Consider the following 19,756-nt stretch of genomic DNA (forward strand, 5'->3'; position numbering starts at 1 on the left):
CAGCAATTTTTGGATCTAATTAAACTTAATATTGTTATATTTTGAATAGATTAAAGTTATTTTATTATTACATTACTTCAACTGTATTTGTGATAATAATAATAGGAATAATAACAATAATGTTGATGCTGTTATAATTAATGTATTTTATCATTCATATACAATATTTTGAATACTGAATAAATATTGTATAAAATATATTTTTCAGCAATTAAACTATATTGCATTATTATTTAATAATGTAGGTTTTTATAATAATTTAATGTGTTTTTATTAATGTGTTTTGCTATTATTATTAATAATAATAAATAATGTCATTGTTGTTGTTAATAATAATAATAATAATAATAATTAGTAGTAGCAGAAGTAGTAGTAATATTTTTATTATTGATATTGCTGAGTAATATATTTTTGCATTTATTTTAAATGTTTCATAAACATTTTGATTGTTAAGTAAATATTGTGTCAAAATAAATGTTTATTGTATTTTAGCAATTTCTTAATCTAAATTGTTGTAATATTCCAGATGTAAATAATAATAGATGTTGTTACTAATAATAATAGGTAATATGTATCAATAATAAAACTTCATGTTGATATTGTTATAAATAATGTAAGTACCGTTGCATTTATTTTGAAAGTTTTATAAACAGTACTTTGAATTTGAAGTAAATCTTGTGCACAACAATGTTTATTGCATTTTAGCAATTTCTTAATCTAAATGATTATATTTTGAATAAATTAGTAATGTACTTAATTATGAAATGATTGAAAGCTTCAAAATAATAAAAAAAGTTATTAATAATAATAGGTAATTGATAATAATTTAATAATGTTGATATTGTTATAATAACTTTAATCACTTTTGCATTTGTTTTGAATCTTTTATAAACATAATTTATAATTTTGTGATTTTTTTTTGTGTAAAACAAATGTTTTGAATTTCTAATTAAATACATCGAATTCAATTTAATACAATACTGTGGAAAATTTTGAAAAACGTAATTTTATGAAATTACTGCAAATGTACTATTACGAAGAATAATTACTAATGATGATGATAATAATAATTGTAGGCCAAATAGGTTTTGAAACACTGCCTCTGTTTGATATTTGTGCTGATCGTTATGTGTGTGTGCGTGTGTGTGTGTGTGTGTGTGTGCGTGTGTGTGTGTGTGTGTGTGTGTGTGTGTGTGTGTGTGTGTGTGTGTGTGTGTGTTTCAGAGCGTACCGTAGTCTCCAGCATGCACCCTGTGCCCGCTTCAGCCCGGATGGAGTGGATTATTCCTCTGGTGGTGGTGTCGGCGCTCACCTTCCTCTGCCTCATCCTGCTGCTGGCCGTCCTCGTTTACTGGAGGTGAGACACTCATCCACACTGACACTTTCAGACTCGATGAATCTCTGACAAACTGACTGACCGCTGGATGAATCACTGATTTATTTCCTGAGCCACAGCCACTGATTCTGTGATTGAATCACGGAGAGTCACACAGATGGATGGCTGTACCCTGATGTGACTCTCTTAAACACTTCATCTGGTTTATTGTGTTAGAGTTTGGCTGACATGTGCATGTGTATGTGTGAGTCTGTGTCTGTTTGGATCCTGTAGCTAGTAGTTTATTACTCTGGGGCCCCTGGCGTCCCCTGGGCCCTGAGGGCTGGAATGAAAAGCAGTTAGAAGTGTGTGTGTGTGTGTGTGTGTAGCATGTGTAAAGTGTGGGTGATGTGTCTCTTGTGACGCTAAGTAAGATAGAGAGAGGCTGTACTCTTCCCTTAGGGCACCTCTGAAGTCATTGAGGTGCGATAGAAATGGCTCTCGGGGCCCAGTTTCCAGGGTCACACTCCTGACTGAGTGAATATGGCTTCAAACAATAAATATATGTGTGTGTTATAGTGTGCAAACTACCATTTAAGTGTTTGATTTTTTAATGTTCTGAAATATTTCTCTGAAGAACACCAAGATTGTTTATTTCATCAAAAACACAATAAAATAGTAATATTGTGAAAAATTATCCTTGTTTAAAAGAACTATTTTCTAATTCAATTAGTTTTTACATATAATCTATTCTTGTAATGCAAAGCTGAATTTCCAGCATCATTACTCCAGTCTTCAGTTTCACATGATAATATATATTTATATTTTTACATTTAAATCTATGCATTTTAGCAGACACTTTTATCCAAAGCGACTTACAGTGCATACAGACTATACAGTTTATTTATTTACTTATTTTACCAGTTTGTAACCTGTGCTACTTTTTTTCAGGATTCTTTGATGAATCAAATGTTCAAAAGGACAGTATTTATTCGAAATAGTAATCTTTTATAACAGTATAAATCTTTACAGTCACTTTTTATCAATTACTATAGCATATCCATGTTTTATCAATATATGTTACACCGATTGGACTTTTGTTCTGTTTTCATCCTTCATGTGCTCTGTGTTACCTTCATGTTTGATTGTGTCATTAGTGGTGTGTGTCATTAATTATCTTCCTTTGCTCCTGTATTTTAAGTGTAGTCTGTCCTGTCTTTCTTTGTCCGGTATTGTTTAATGTTAATCTGTGCGTTAGACCCTCTTCGTTGTGTGGATTACCTTTAAAAGGATTTGTTGTTAATGTTATATTCTTCATTGTGTCTTCGTCTCCATAACAGTAGTATTGTGACAATATACAGTCAAACCAAAAAATATTCAGACACCAGGTGAGGATAGCAAAATAAAGTAAATTGTGACACATTATGCCCAAAAAAGTCTTCAGACAGTGGACTACCAGTAAAATTTATAAATACATAAAAATTGGAACCAAAAATTAGATTTGACCCTTTGACCTGACCATGTTTTGTTACATACCTTTCTATCAAAGTTATATCTCACATCATCAGAATGGATTTGTTCTGACACAGTTTAACTTTGATAAATAAACAAATTTGATAAATAAAACGTTGAAAAGAAGAGCATTTATTTGAAATATATATGTTTCTAACAATGTATCCTTTCTGAATAAAAATATAAATTTCTTTCATAAAAAAAAGAAAGAAAGAAAAAAGTAGTGACCCCAGACTTTTGCACGGTACTGTTAACTGTTACAATTTCTTATTCTATAGGATTTCTATTTTGAACAAATCCTGTTCTTTTGAACTTTTTAGTAATCAAAGAATCTTGAAAAGAAGTGTCACAGGTTACAAAAACAAATTAGGCAGCACAACTGTTTCCAACTTTGGTAATAATCAGAATATTTGAATGATTTCTGAAGGATCATGTGACACTGAAGACTGGAGGAATGATGCTGAAAATTTAGCTTTACATCACAGGAATAAATTAGTTTTCAAACTATATCAAAATAGTAAACAGTTTTTTTGTTTTTTTTTTTCGTAATAATATTTCACAGTATTATTGTTTCTTCTGTATTTTGGATCAAATAAATGCAGCCTTTATGAGGAGAAGAGTCTTCCTAAAAACATAAAAAATCTAAATGATCGCAAACTTGTGTTTGTGTTTGTCCGTTTGCACTCTCTGGATATGTTCCCCTCTCTAGTAGCCAGCTGATAAAGTCTCTCAGGGGTTTTGATCACACGATGTCTGGGTTTAGCAAACAGCTCTGTGCCAGGACGGTCTCCTCAGGTCTGGGCTCTCCGCCCTGGGCCAAAACCGACCATCTGCTCCCTCCTCTGGAGCTCAAGGGCCAAGCAGTAGCAGGGGGTCGTGAAATATTTTGAGCTGTGTAACTGCCGCAAAATCCTCCACTGCTTGATAACACACACATCCACGCGAACACACTTGACCAGGCGCAAAACCTCTCCAGAGAGAACATACATCTGTCACAGCACTCATAGTCATGGTGAAGACAACTATAATTAACATACACACTAAACAAATGAGACATAAACTGTTATTTGATGCTGTTTCTAGTTCAGATCTGCTGGGTATTCAAACATCTGTCATTAATATGTTCCCACACACTCTTGCTCACACTTCTCTGATGATGATTGTTGGTGTGTGTGTGGGGGTCTTTAAGTGTAATCTGTTCAGTAGACTGACTGAGATTACCCTCAACACTACACGCTAATGTCTAAGTCGGTATCAGATCAGATATCCTTACCTTCTGTCACTGTGTGTGTGTGTGTGTGTGTGTGTGTGCCATGTGTACATGCATCTATGTATGTCTCACTGTATGTTCTGCATGTGCACATGGAAACAATAGAGCAACAATTATTTAAATTAATAAACATTGAATGAATTAATTAGAGTCTGAGCCTTAACATTAATTATAATAAACAATGTTTGATGAGACTGATCAAATATAATCAAGATAATTTAAGATATTACGGCAGATGAGTAAATCATTGAATAGACATGATAATAGACAAAAACAAAAGTGCTGTATATCGCACTTGAGTTTTGATGCATGTTGTTGTGGTTGTCATCTAAAGCATTTAAAAATCAATGTCATTATTTGAAATAAAGCTGAAATTAAGCACTAAAATTAAGCTAAATAGAAGTATTATTAACAAAAAATTAATTTACAAAAAGCACATTGTTAATATGTATGCGACCTAGTGGAAACATTGTGTTCTGTGTTTTTTTTTTTTTTTTTTTTGCTCTAGGGTGTCTGAAGTCCACCTGGAAACATTAACTAGGATGTGCCACTTCCTGTGACAGTGTCAGGGCAAAGTCAAACAATCATTTACACTTGAAAAATATTTTCTCAGCAAGTACCTTTAAAAAAATCCTTAAAACAAGATACATTCAATCAAAACAAAATCTCACATGCAATATGTCTTGTTCTCTAGTTTTGTCCTTAAATAATCTTTGTGTAAAACAAAAACAATGGGTTAATGAAAATGTATCATAAATATATTCCTAATAATGTTAATTATCAGCAAATCTGTTGCATTCCAATTACAAATGGATTAAAATCATTATGTGTGCTAGGTAGTTTCGTAGGAGTTGTGTTGATATCTTAGAAACATGCTAAAGTCAGACTCTTCTGAACTCAGATGTGTGTTGAGTTTCGCATGCACTTTTTATTTGTGAGCCACGTGGAGTTGTCGCTTACAGTTTGTGAAGTTTTCCGAATCAGTAATTTATGATCTTGTGTGATGAAACCTCTTGAGTGTAACTCTGTAGCAGCTCACTGAGACACACAGACAAACACTTAATCATTGTCACGTACCATACTGAAACGTTTATGCATTTTCCTCAGATCTATTGAATGGTAAAAATCTTTGTGTTAAACAATGCAGTTATTCTTTTGAAGCTGAATAAAATCCCTTAGCATAATGTCCAGTTGGACTGGTTAAAGTTGAGTGATAATTATCTATATTATAACTTCCTAAAGCATTTCCTGACTGTGCTTTTGTTCTACAGATCAGACATGTTGAGCACATACGTTCACAGTTCCTACAGGGAGGTGTTTCTCTGACGCACTTAAGCCAGGACTTTAGCTAAAGATTATTTACAGTGTAGAGTTGGTTTTTACATTGTAATTTTGGCAGGGCTGTCGAGCTCCATGAAAAAAAAGTACTATAAATAAAATCCATATGTCTTGTGAAACCATCCAATACCTTTCTGTCAAGAACAGGCTGTTATTCTGTCAAATTCTTCCCTAACGCTTTTCAGATCTTCTTTATGTTTGCATATTCAAATGTTACCAATCTCAAATTTAAATAGCGCTAAGAAATTTGAGATGTACAACAAAGGATGGGATTTAAATATTGATACTTAAATAAATAAAAATTAAACCTAAATAGTAATATAAAAAACGAATAAAAATGACAAAAGTATATATATATATATATATATATATATATATATATATATATATATATATATATCACAGCACAGCACTTTAACAACCCTTTAAATATTCAACTTCACAAATTTAAGTCAATAACAGAAATTTAGTGCAACTTTAATCCTTTATATATTTTGTGTTTTTTTTTTTTTATTGTTGTTGTTGTTTTTTGTGTGTTTGTGTCTTCATTCTCTTGGACAGACAAATTGTTAAAAAAGGGAGTTCAACACAAGAATAGAGTAGTTGGACACAAAGGAGTGTCCATCTGGAAGGGTGTGTGTGTGTGTGTGTGTGTGTGTGTGTGTGTGTGTGTGTGTGTGTGTGTGTGTGTGTGTGTGTGTGTGTCCGGAGGGAAAGGCAGCAGGTGTCTGTGGTTTATCAGATCAGTTCTGGACTGATCTGGGATCAGTGAACTGTTCACGTCTGACCCCAGCAGCTCTAGCACTTGTGTAATGCCCTGTACATGTGATACACCAGGACCAGCCCTCTCTCCACCCCCCCTCTCTCTCTCTCTCTCTCTCTCTCTCTCGTTCTCTCACTGCTCACTGCTCTGTTGGCTCGGCGGAAGCATGCGGAGCCTACAGTCGCTCACCTCTCCTAAAATCCCTCGTTCTTTGCAGGGATGAACAGCTTATGTTCTCTGCTGTGCATCAAGTACAGGTAGGACAGACGAGACTCCCGCTGGCTTATCGGGTTGACGTCCAAAACTTGGAGTTTTTGTAACTTTAAAACAACCTTTTAATCTCTCGCTGTCTTTCTCTTTCTTTTTTGTGTCTATGGATTTTGTTTCGAACCTACTTATCACTTTTCTTGCAAAGTGAAAGAAAGCGGTAAAACCCGTTTACAGCTCTCAAACTGGAAACAAATGCCAATAATTCATCCTGACAGTCCGGGTTTCTTAAAGAGTTTGTTTACTTTGTAATTTGGTGTGCCATGTTCTAATTGGACTTCATGCAGACAGCTGACAGTTTAAAATGCATCGATAGAAAATGTTTCACATGGATTTAGTAAAAAAAAAAAAAAAAAAAAAAAAAGTGTGTGGGTTTAAATTTTGCAGGGGGCAAGATGTACACAAAACTTAGATTAATCTAACAATACCTCCTTTAGAGGGCATCAGGAAATGTTTTTTCTAATAATATAATACTTTTTTTCTAATTATAATTTTACATTAAAACTTAATTATACTTTACATTTACATTAATTATAATTCTCTTATCATTCACTTTCTTAAATCAAAACTCAGTTCCAAATCTCTATATGACTTAATTTCTGATGTGGAACACAGAAGGAGAAGTTTAGCAAAATGTTCAAGCTGTTCTTTCTCTACAGAGGATGAGGACTAAGGAATGGACAAAAATGGCCCCATAAAACATCATAAAATTATGATAGTTTGCTATAAAAGAACTACTTTTGTATACAAGAATACAAGTCACACTGGTTTGTAAACACATTTTTCCTTTTTTATTATTATTTATATCCGTATTGATGCTCTACAGAGTGTTTGAAGTGTAAGGCTGTAATCTCTGTTTGGAGTGTTCGATTTGCTCTTTGAAGAGAAGGTTGAAAGTTCATCTTGATCCTGTTTTATGTACCCAGCAGCATGTGTGTTTACTCTGGTGGGGATTGTTACCTAAACCACGCCTCATGGAAACCCTAAAGCAGCCCTGAACAGCCATTACAACGACTGTCTCTGTTCCGCAGGAGGTGTTTCCAAACGGCTCATTTCTACGTCGAAGACAGTAACTCGCCCAGAGTTGTGCCCAATGAGAGCATCCCAGTCATCCCAATCCCAGGTAGGAGATTTCTAACAGATCTCAGATCAGTCAAACTCTTACATACTGTACAGTATGATCTAAAGACACGCTCCACTCTGATCCAGTGTCAGGTGCGAGAGAAGTCTTAGATTACAGGTGCTTTGATATTATCTAATGTCAATATAGTGATACGAAACATTGTATGCATGTGACTTTCGGGCTTATTTTGTGTTATGGGTAAAAGGTTGGATTACATAAGATTTTTAACAGTGCTAAGATTGAACAAAGCTGTGGCAGTCTTCTCAGCGTGTGTGTTTGTGTGGAATAGACTCTCTCTACAGACTGTCATTCTGTGCAATTAGTGCAGAATCTAAAAATCCATTGCTGCATTGATTCTGACATGAAGTGGCTCTAATCAAGTTTTCAGCTTTTGGGAGATTGGGAGGAAAATAACTGTGGTCACAAGGATGTAGGGTGTAGCGCCAGATTTTAGGTTGATTTCATATGTTGTTGTTTTTTCTCTTGTTGTTTCTTATATTGTGCTGTGCTTGCACTATTGCTCTTCGTAACTCCTTGCCCTAAAGACCTGGGTACACTTCATTTCCTGTGTTCCTCTTCATTTTGTGCATAGCCTTGTCCGCACAGCTTTCAAAGGATACTGAACTGCGGATGAGCGTGAACAGGCGAATTCAACACATGCGCAGCACCAAATATCGGACTCATTTGGTCTCAGCATTCATCTTGTGTCTACCTTTTTATATGATTACAAAAATGATGTCACATGGACCATTGCGCAACATCGATAATTTGGGCTTAGGTATAAGACATCCTTCAACAACATGTGCTACAGGCATGAATAATATGTCAAATTCTATTACTTAATTTTCGTATAAAATGGGCAAACAAAAAATCCCCTAGATTACCATTGAAGGAATACTGCAGTAACCACCCAGAACACCCTAGCAATGCCTGACAACCAACAACAAACACCATAGAAACCACCTAGCAACAACTGAGCAGCTACTTATTATAGTACTTCCTACCACGTCCTGAGACTACTACACAACACCCAAGTAATCCCCTAGCAACCGTTTAGTAACACTACTCATAGAATTCCAGCAACCATCAAGCAAAGACCTGGCAATCATCCCCAACACTGCATAAAGCTTTGTAAGTCCCCAATGACACCCGTTTAATACCCTGACAAACTACCCACAGCACTCTATCAATGCTCTAGCAACCAATTAGCAATAGAATTTAGAAAACTTCAGCAACCACATTCTCAAAACCCCATCACCACTCCGGCAACCAACCACAACACCCTATTAAATGCCCTGAAACCACCAACAACACCTAACTATATGACTAACAGCGATGTCCTGAAAACCACCTTCAACTACCCACAACGTCCTAGGAACCTCTAGCCATTCAGAACTCTCCAGGCAAGAACCACTAAGCACAGACCTGGAAACATCCGCAACACCCCATAAACACAACACCCGAGCAACTGCCTGGCTGGAAAAGCCCTAGCAACCACTAAGATACAGTACAGACTAAAAGTTTGGACACACCTTCTCATTCAAAGAGTTTTCTTTATTTTCATGACTATGAAAATTGTAGAGTCACACTGAAGGCATCAAGGGCTATTTGACCGAGAAGGAGAGTGATGGGGTGCTGCGCCAGATGACCGGACCTCCACAGTCACCGGACCTGAACCCAATCCAGATGGTTTAGGGGTGAGCTGGACCGCAGACAGAAGGCAAAAGGGCCAACAAGTGCTAAGCATCTCTCGGGGAACTCCTTCAAGACTGTTGGAAGAGCATTTCAGGTGACTACCTCTTGAAGCTCATCAAGAGAATGCCAAGAGTGTGCAAAGCAGTGTGGCTACTTTGAAGAACCTACAATATGACATATTTTCAGTTGTTTCACACTTTTTTGTTATGTATATAATTCCATATATAATTCCACATGTGTTAATTCATAGATTTGGTGCCTTCAGTGTGAATCTACAATTTTCATAGTCATGAAAATAAAGAAAACTCTTTGAATGAGAAGGTGTGGCCAGACTTTTGGTCTGTACTGAATATCCTGGCAACCACTCAGAACATGCCTGCACACAAAGACCTAGCAGCCATTCACAACACCCTGACATCCATCAACAACACCCAAGTGACTGCCTGGTTAGCAAAGCAGTGTCCTGACAACCACATGAAACTACCCACAACCCCCTAGCAATGCCCAAGCCATTTAGCAGCACTCTAGCAGTCACTCAGAACACTCAAGTGGTGAAGAATTAGTTTAGAATGGTTCTCCTGTTTTGTTAATAAGATGAAGTTTTGGAAAGGCTGGCCATGTAACATTTATTGTATGCTGGATCTGATGAGTGTGTGCTACATTGAAGGGTTTGTTGATTATAGCTCTGTTAGACCTGTTCAGGGTCTGTGCAGTTAACAGAGAATCATACACATTAGCCATTAAGATTAGAGCCAAGAAAATGGTTTCATCTGACTGGCCTGTATCTCACATTGGCTTGTTGCAGTTGTCTGTGTGGGTAAATCATCAGCAGAGAGCCTAGCTGAACAGAAATGGACAGTGTGTGATTTTCAGGGTCTGAAGTTTTCAGGTCCGGGTTAGTCAGTTTAGTGGAACCCAGATCTTAATACAACAAGAGCCATTGATTTGCTCAGGCTTTTCCATAAGCACTTCATTGGAAGCAAATTTCATTGTTGCACTGTGGCACGGCTCACAATAACGGTGGCAGGGTGCCCTCAATCCAATTTGGGCATCTGTGTTCCAGCTTGGCGAGGGATGGCTTCTATATGTACAAAGATCCATTTAGTGTGGGCAGCATCCTCTCTCTCTCTCGACTGGCTCCGGCTCATATGGCGCTTCAAGTTCACTGTCCTTTCAAACATGGACACTTTCCTGCTAAATAGGGCCTTTAGTTTCTGGCTCAATTTCCCTGTTAGTTTCTGGCATCCGCGGGTGCCAACATTTGTTTGTTAGCTGGCGTTTTAGGATAAAGACAGAAGGTGCGCGGATCGCCTTTTATTAGTGTCAGAAGCTTTAGATAGTGTTGGGCTCGGGTCATGGAAATTTTGAAAAAGTTATTGTAAAAAAAAATTCATTTAATATACTCTACTGTTAAAAAAAATTTGAATCAGTGAGATATTTATAGATATTTATATTTATTATTATCATAGAGATATGTCTAACGTTACAAAAGGTGTGATTAAAATGAATGCTGTTCTTTTGAAATTTCATAAAAGAATCCTGGAGGAAATACATACAATTTTACCAAAAAAAAAAAAGAAAAAGAAATTTTTTTTATATATATATATATATATATATATATATATATATATATATATATATATATATATATATAGATAGATAGATAGATAGATAGATAGATAGATAGATATATAGATATATAGATATATAGATAGATATAATGCCGCACAACTGGTTTAAACAATGATAATAAGTTAATAAGTTAAGATATAATTAGAGCATATTATAATGATTTCTGAAGGATCACATGTCACTGAAGGTAATAGCTACTGAAAATTCATCTTTGCATCACAGGTATAAATTACAGTTTAAAATGAATAAAAATAGATATCTTAAATGCTAAGAATATTTCACAATATTTTTTACAGTATTTTTTTATAAATGCAATGTTGCTGAGCATAAGAAACTTTCTTCAAAGATTAAAAGATCAACAATTCCAAACTTTTGAATGGTAGTGTATGTAATTATTATATCTTATATTATATTATATTATTACAATAATTAAATTAATAAGTTATTGAATAAATAATTAGTAATTAGTAACCACACTAATAAAAAAATGTGAACCTGGACCTCTGAACCTTGTTGTTGTTGTTTGTTTTGTGTATTTAGCCTTATAGCCAGATTTAAGTGACAGTTTGTGGGCTTATTGTGTGTCTGTCAGTTGAAGAGTGTGAATCTGGCCACTCTTTGTGTTCACCATGACTGAAGTTTGATCCTTCATTCATCCTCTTAGACTCCTCATAGTCGACACATTGAACTGTTGATTATCTAATCAGCCAGTCCACCAATCAAAGCACAGTATCTACCGTTAAGAAGGATCACCGTACCAGCTTTGGAAAGACTTGTGGGATCTTTTGCTGGCGTAAGGTGCCATTTTGAATGTTTAATCAAAACTACAATAATTATAAAACAGTAGTATTAATTACAGTAATAACTGTATTTATTTTAAAATTATTTTATTAATCCAAAATTAAATGTCGTTGTTAAGGACTGCAGGTTTAAATATTGAAAAGCCAGAATTTTGTATAAGGCTAACTATCATTGGCTTAGTGAGGGTGATGAGGGTCTATGGCGTCTCTTTTGTGACGTTTCCTGTTTTATGGTTTTCTCAAGATAAGACAACAAAAGGGTGGGATGCATCTCTTTTTTTCTCTGTTTCAGATGATATGGAGGCCCTCCCTATTAAACAGTTTATCAAGCATGTATCAGGACTCTACTCCAACAACCAACACGGCTTCTCTGAAGAGTTTGAGGTAAGATCTTCACACACACGCACACTTTACAGGCGTATCCCGTCTAGAGGTCTTCCCTCTCAGCAAACTCCTTCAGACTTTTGTAAACACAGGTCCCGTCTCATGTGGTTCCCCCTGCAGTGGTTCTGTTGACAGGTTCTGGTATCTGTCTGTGAACAGCTGGGCCGGGGTCCCTCCGCGGATGTTTGTTATTTCTGGCAGGTGGCCGTACAGGACAAGCCAGTTGAACTCAGCCTGTGTGAGAATGAATTAGGCCATCTGAATGCCGTCTTTTTTCACACTGGGTTTTTTTGGACACTCTCTCATGTGTGTGTGTGTGTGTATATGTGTGTGTGTGTGTGTGTGTGTGTGTGTGTGTGTGTGTGTGTGTGTGTGTTAGTGTAGACCCTCACAGAAGCCAAAAAAACCACAACAACATTCTGTCAGACTAATGTGATGAGAGTTTGTAGGAGGATGACTTGTAATTAACTATCCTTTGGGTCTTGGGCCACAGTGTCTGCTTGTGCTGTCAGTGGCACAGCTGAATGTCAATGAATGATCTGAGATTTTTAGCCCGTGTTGATCACCTGCAGGTCAGAGCTGCATGTACACACACAAACACACACATATACTGGGTTTAATGTGTCCTCTGTGTTCAGATCTTTTGCTGTGCCAACATTACAGAATTGTATTTATTTATTTATTACCGAGCTGTTATCTACGACGGTGTTTTAGTGCCACGTTGAAATAAAAAATTCAAAGATTACGAGAATGAAGTCATAGTATTTTGAGAATAAAGTCGAAATATTACAAGAATAAAGTCGAGATGTTTTGAAAATAAAGGCATAATTGTCATACTACGAGGAATAAATTCTAAATATTATGAGAATAAAGTAGAAATGTTTTGAGAATAAAGCCATAATACTATGAGAATAAAGTCGAAATAATACGCGAATAAAGTCAAAATATTACGTGAATAAAGTCGAAATATTACGCAAATAAAGTCGAAATATTATGACATTAAAGTCGAAAAATTACTAGAATAAGGTCGAAATATTACTAGAATAAAGTCGAAATGTTTCGAGAGTAAAGTCGAAATATTACGAGATTAAAGTCTAAATATTATCACAGCCTAAATATTTTCACTGCCTATTTGGAATTTTCACAAAGATACAGTTTAATTTAATGAATTGTTTCACATAAATACAGCGATCTGATCATTAAAGAGCTTGAAAAACACATTATTGTAAGAAACATAATTTGTGTGTCGCTATAAAACTGATTTTGAAAGCTGACACGTTAAAAGTAGGTCGATCAAAAGCACAAATCTTATTGCTATTGGGAGGCTGACGCACTACTAATAACGAATGCAATGGAATATATGAAATATTATTTCCAAGCATACTGTCCCCGCGAGTATTGCACATGGTGTGATTTCTGCTAATAATCCCAACATATATTTATAGTGTATTTAAAAAAAAAAAAAAACTTTAAATAAGAGAGCTACAGCGCCCCCCGAGGGAATGTCGATTGGGTGTGTGACCTGATGTTAAAGCTGCAGTAGGGAACTTTTGACGCTCTAGCGGTTAATAAACAGAACTGCTTGAGTCTTGCAGAAGAACATTGTAGCCGGAGCTACTTCTCTCTGTTTATGTCTATGAAGAATCACAAAGGTACTGGGTTACTCCGCCGCGGTATCCCCGAAGCAATCTAAAATAGTCCGAATATAAACACTTATTATAGGTGCACCCTAGTGATTCAGGACAAGCTAAAAACACGGTTTGGAAAACTCTACTCTCAAAATAATATAACTTTATAATATAACTTTAATTTCTACGATTTAAATCCTCGAAACATGACTTTATTTTCGTATTATTTCAACTTTATTCTCAAAGTATTTAGACTTTATTCTCGTAATATTTCGACTTAATTTTTATAATATTATGACTTAATTCTTGTCATATAAAGGGCAAATATATCTCTGGAATATCTACATTGTTTATTTGTTTATTTTATTTTACGCAATTATTATGTTATACCGATATTACACAAATCTATGGATATGCTAATTCTAAGTAGTTATTAGTTCAAATAGATTTTTAAGCCATTGTTCATAAATATGTAAAACAACATGGAGCAGTATCTTATTACAAATACATTTTTATTTTAATAAACACACAAAAAAATTAAACCATTGTATATTCAAATACTAATTTTTGGAGCTTACTTTAACAAAATAAAATTATATTAATATATAACAGCATGTTATGGTAAGTAAAAAGAATAAATAAATAAATACAAGTATAAGTAACACGTTTTGTTTTGTTGTTTTTGTTTCATTTTTTTTCAATTGTTTTTTTTTTTTTTCATTCTGATAGCCACTGCTCATTTTGCTCAATTTGCCATGTGACTATTTGGGTCAAAACAATATATGAATGTAGCCCATGTCTGTTGTACATGTCATGATACAAAGGAAAATCTTTCAATTTAGTTTCAAAGTAGGTCTCCTACTTTCCCTCCATCAGAGGAGAGAATGAGAGGATTATTGAAGGGGAGTGTGGGTCGCTAAGGTTCTTTGGAGGGCTTCCCTTGGCCTCTTTGTTCCACATTGGCTTGATTGGCACAGGAAAGTGCCTCTGAAAGTGTGTGTGTCTTGATGGATATTGGGAAGTGGTTCCAAGGGGGATTTCTGGTGCTGTTTCCCTTCAATGGATTCCTCTGTGGTTCCTATCCCTTCACTCTCGCCTCCACTACTTGAGCAGAGAAAAAGAGGGAAGACAGCCGAGCCAAACCCCTTTTGGCCGGAGCCCTCCAGGCCCCTGACAAGTGGCTTTGTGCAGCCTGGGCTGAAAAAAAGCAGTGACTGGGGTGGCAGCAATCATGGGAGCCAGGGAGAAAAGAAAGGCTATTGGCTAGGCCTGGACAGGCACAGAGATTATGTACGCCCCGGGTATGAGTTTTTAAGAGAATACAGAAAATCGACTGAAAGGGAGAAAAAAAAGAAGAGGACACTTGGAGATGTTTGCCATTCAGCTGAAAGCAAGAGAAGTGTGAATGGAGAAACCCAGAGAGAAAGACAAACCAGAATCCGAGACGAGTAGTGGACGAGAGGTTTATTTACTTTTTCATCTGGTCTTGTATAAATATGTAGTTGAGTATCATCAGCAATGGAAACTAATACTCTATTTTCTAATAATATTACCATGGGGCAACATCTATATTGAAAATAGCAGAGGGCCTAGGACAGATCCTTGCAGACCTCAATACTTTACTGCCGATTATTGAGGTGATTCCCCATTGAAATATACAAAGTGATAACGATCAGGCAGGTAGGATATAAACCATCTTTAAGCCCGCCCTTGAATACCCGTATAGTTTTGTAATCGATCTATGATTATGTGATGATCTACAGTTTCAAATGCAGCACTAAGAGCAAGTAAAACTAGCAATGAGATTCAACCTTGGTCTGATGCAAGAAGCAAGTCATTTGTAATTTTAGCAAGTGCCATTTCTGTGCTATGATGGCCAGTAAATTATTCTAAATAACAATCACTTTAACTTATTCTAGGGCTTTTAAAATATTTCATAGTATTTATAGTTTTGTACATGATATCACAGGTCACACATGAAAAGAATTAACTAGTCATGAACTGTCCTCTCATAAATGTTGACTTGCCCTGTGTTGTTCTGTGAAGTATCATATCTTTGGTCTTCTCAGGATGCTGGTGAGGTTAGTTCAGTTGCAGGGAACCAGAAACCACACAGGTGCGTGTGTGCGGATGAGAGACTTATTAAAAAAACAGCCCCTGGCAGATTTTCAAACATCTTGTGGTTTTAAACAAGCTCGTCCACACACTCTCCAAACACACAACCAGCTTAATAAACACACAGCAAATTCTTAAGTTCTGGTACATCCCTTAAACATCTCAACGTCTTTTATGCATGCTGTTAACAGAATGTGTCAAGCGCTCGTGTGTTTACCGAGAGATCTGTTAACAGTCTCAGGATGTTAGCTTTGCTGAACCTGCTGTACATGCTTAAATGCAAATTAAAACCAGTGTTTGTGGTAATGCACAGCAGCTGTGTATTATACTGTATGTCACAATTATTAGATAAAGAAATATTAGACTAAATTACAATTAAGCAAAACAATAAAACAGAACAAATAATTCTAAAATCAATAGATTTACTGTTCAAAATAAATGTAAAAAGTGTGTGTATTATATGTATGAAAAGTTTTTTTTTTGCATGACACTAAAGGAAAATGAAATTCACAATGTCTCATCTGTGTGTGTGTGTGTGTGTGTGTGTGTGTGTGTGTTGTAGGAAGTGCAGCGCTGCACAGCAGATATGAAGATCACATCAGAACACTCCAATCATCCTGACAACAAGCACAAAAACAGATACATCAACATCATAGCCTGTGAGTCTCACTTTATAAAATGTGCAATGGTCCGAAAATCTCAGACCACTTGTGAAAATGCTTCTGTTTTTATAATTTAGCATTTTTAAATTGTAAATAATGTTATCAGTATATGGATTTGAAAACAAATTTAAAGGCAAAGTTCACCCTAAAAGGAAAATTCTGTCTTTAAATACTCAACCTCATGTTGTTCCAAACCCATGATATCTTTGTTCATCTTCGGACAAAAATCAAGATGTTTTTTATGAAGCTTTCTGACCCTGTAGACAGCAAAGCAACTACCACATTCAAGGCCCGTAAAGGTAGTAAGGGCATTGTTAAAATAGTCAATGGTTCAACCTTAATGATATGAAGCTATGAGAATACTTTTTGTGCACAAAGAATATAAAAAGTAATGGCTTTATTCAACAATTTCTTCTTTTCTGTGTCATTTTCCTCCATGCTTTCACAAGAGTACCATGACATAAAATTAAGGTTGGACCACTAATGTCACATGGAATATTTTAACACTACCTTACTACTTTTCTGGGTCTTGAACGTGGTAGTTGCTTTGCTGTCTATGTAGGGTCAGAAAGCTCTTGGATTTCATCCAAAATATTTTAATTTGAGTCCCGAAGATGAACAAAGGTCTCACAGGTTTGGAATGATATTCATTTTTATTTTTTGGTGAACTTACCCTTTAATTTAACTTAATTTAATTTAGTCCTGTTCAAAAGATTTGAGTTAGTACTTTTTTCGTTTGAAAGAAATTAATAATTGATTAATCAAGGAAACATTAAAGGGTTAGTTCACCCAAAAATGAAAATTATGTCATTAATGACTCACCCTCATTTTTGGGTGAACCAACCCTTTCAATTGATAAAAAAATTAATGATTATGAAGACATTTATAATATTATAAAAGATTTCTATTTCAAATGCTGTTCTTTTGAACTTTCTATTCATAAAAGAATCCTGAAAAAGGGTACTATTAAAAATCATTAGAAACACAGCTGTTATCATCAACATTGATGATAATTTAAAAAATACATACAAATAAAAAAGTTTTTTGAGCAGCAAATCAGCATATTAGTATGATTTAAAAAGCTTGAGTAACACTGAAGAATAAAGTTATGGATTTTTTTACGGTTATCTTTAAATAGAAAACAATTATTTAAAATTGTAATAATAAAAATAGTTCCTAATATTACTGTTTTTTTTTTTGTTGTTGTTGTTGTTTTGGTGCAAATTTCCACCCATTAACTTTAATGACAGCAGCACTCAAGTCTCTTCAAAACCTGATGGTCTCATTAACATGACTTTAAAAAAAGGTTATGAAGAGTGAAGGCATTATTTTGTTTCAAAATGTTTACATCTCAGAGTTTTTACCCAACTGTAGCTCAGTCATCAGACATGAATCTCATCTCTGGCTGTCTTTTGTTCTTCCTCCAGATGACCACAGTCGAGTGAAGCTCAGGCCTCTGGCGGGAAAAGACTCCAAACACAGTGACTACATCAATGCCAACTATGTGGATGTGAGTGATAACTGCAGAACACATTTCTATATACATAATGACTTGACTGTATGTGATCTATATTTCTTTATCTCTCTCCTCCACAGGGCTACAATAAACCCAAGGCCTACATCGCAGCTCAGGGTCCTCTCAAGTCCACATTCGAGGACTTCTGGCGGATGGTTTGGGAACAAAACACCGGCATTATAGTCATGATCACTAACCTGGTGGAGAAAGGCAGAGTGAGTATATTAAAGTTTCAGAATCATAATTGTTTGTTTTATAATGCCTCTTTAAACTTTGTCCTGTTTTTGTGTGCGTCCTACAGAGAAAATGTGACCAGTACTGGCCGACAGAGAACAGCGAGGAATATGGTAATATCGTGGTGACTCTGAAGAGGACCAAAGTAATGGCGTGCTACACACTCCGCATCTTCACTATCAGAAACACCAAAGTTAAGAAGGTAAACACCTTTTTTATTTCTCCTCTTACACATCTGCTTCTCTACTGATGCTGAATTAAACCAAAAGTACATTGTTAACAAATGGCTAAATGAATTGGATCGAAGTACCAACAACACACTGTATGAAATTAATGCTAATGTGAAAAAACGTAATAACATAAAGGTCAGATCAGTATAATTTAGCATTTTGTTAAATTATGCAGGTTTTAAGTTTTCTTAAAAAATAAAATTAACTGCAAACACTTTTCCCATCATTAAACCCATATGAAAATGGGTGGTTCAACAAAACAGGTGCCATTATATTACATTTATTTGTTATGACTTTAGCAATAATAGCCGGTGCCACCCTTTATTATTTGGTAATATAGAATCTTTTTGAAACACATTAATAATATCCAATAACTTTTTTAACATTCTTTGATTATTTTCATTAAGTTCACCATTGTTTTCTAAATCATTTTAGATGAAGTTTATGTAAATTTTAGTTGACAAATATGTATTGTTAAAACTCTTTATTTATGTTTTGTTTTATTCGTCAGTAGAGTAGATCTTAAAAACTTAGACTATGTATTTTTTAAATTTTTTATTCAGGTTTTATAATTTAGACCGTTTTATAAATACTTCTATTATCACCTCATCAAACTTGAAAAGGCACCCATTTCATAAAATTATCCACACAGTCATTGTGCAAGGTTTGACCTGCTTTCCTTTACCTGGGAGAAGGATTGTGGCAGGGTTGAGCATTAAAAGCCAGAGGAAAAAAATCTTAAGAAGCTTATGCAAGGTCCTGGCCTTCACAGCGTCTGTGAGAGTTATCTGCTCTCTCCATAAATCTCTTTCATAATACATAGAGACTAACCAAGGCCACTGGCAGCAAAGAAATAAGGGTCTTTTTATAGCAGCCACTTAGATATGAGTTTAGATGACACTTTTTTACAGAAATGAAAAATTCATGTATGGTAATGTATGGTAAAATAAAATAAAAAAAATACGTAGAAAGCTGACGTGCTTCTGAACAGTGCTATCACAAACCTGTGCTGTAAATTTGAATGACAAGTGAGGGTTTTGTGAAGATAAGGAAGTTTCTGTTTTTTTCACCATGAGACACAATTGCATTTGAGTCTGTACTTTTTTTCAGAAAAAAAACATCCTTGTTTCGTTTTGTTTGCCAGGACCAGGATTTCTGAAAAAAATCTCAAATTTAGCAAAACAAAAGTCTTAAAATTGGCTGGTCGAATATTATCACTAGTTACAAAAAAAAAAGAAAAAAAAATACATGGTTTAAATACTGCAAATATAT

General features: G+C 35.2%; 1 protein-coding gene across 2 annotated transcripts in view; it reads left to right on the forward strand.

The window, feature by feature from the left end:
* Positions 1 to 19,756, forward strand: part of LOC127967973 (receptor-type tyrosine-protein phosphatase gamma) — a 225,749-nt gene that overhangs the window by 194,797 nt on the left and 11,196 nt on the right. The window contains exons 13-20 of one of the 2 annotated variants that reach the window (XM_052568743.1): positions 1,225 to 1,356; positions 6,416 to 6,455; positions 7,497 to 7,588; positions 12,008 to 12,099; positions 16,405 to 16,501; positions 17,932 to 18,014; positions 18,101 to 18,235; positions 18,322 to 18,456. In XM_052568743.1, the coding sequence (XP_052424703.1) occupies positions 1,225 to 1,356; positions 6,416 to 6,455; positions 7,497 to 7,588; positions 12,008 to 12,099; positions 16,405 to 16,501; positions 17,932 to 18,014; positions 18,101 to 18,235; positions 18,322 to 18,456 (806 nt within the window). Of the gene's footprint in view, positions 1 to 1,224; positions 1,358 to 6,415; positions 6,456 to 7,496; positions 7,589 to 12,007; positions 12,100 to 16,404; positions 16,502 to 17,931; positions 18,015 to 18,100; positions 18,236 to 18,321; positions 18,457 to 19,756 lie in introns of both variants that reach the window. The other variant, XM_052568742.1, reaches the window with a different exon arrangement.

The sequence above is a fragment of the Carassius gibelio genome, chromosome B11 (genome assembly GCF_023724105.1).
Source record: "Carassius gibelio isolate Cgi1373 ecotype wild population from Czech Republic chromosome B11, carGib1.2-hapl.c, whole genome shotgun sequence".
NCBI classification, from domain to species: Eukaryota; Metazoa; Chordata; class Actinopteri; order Cypriniformes; family Cyprinidae; genus Carassius; species Carassius gibelio.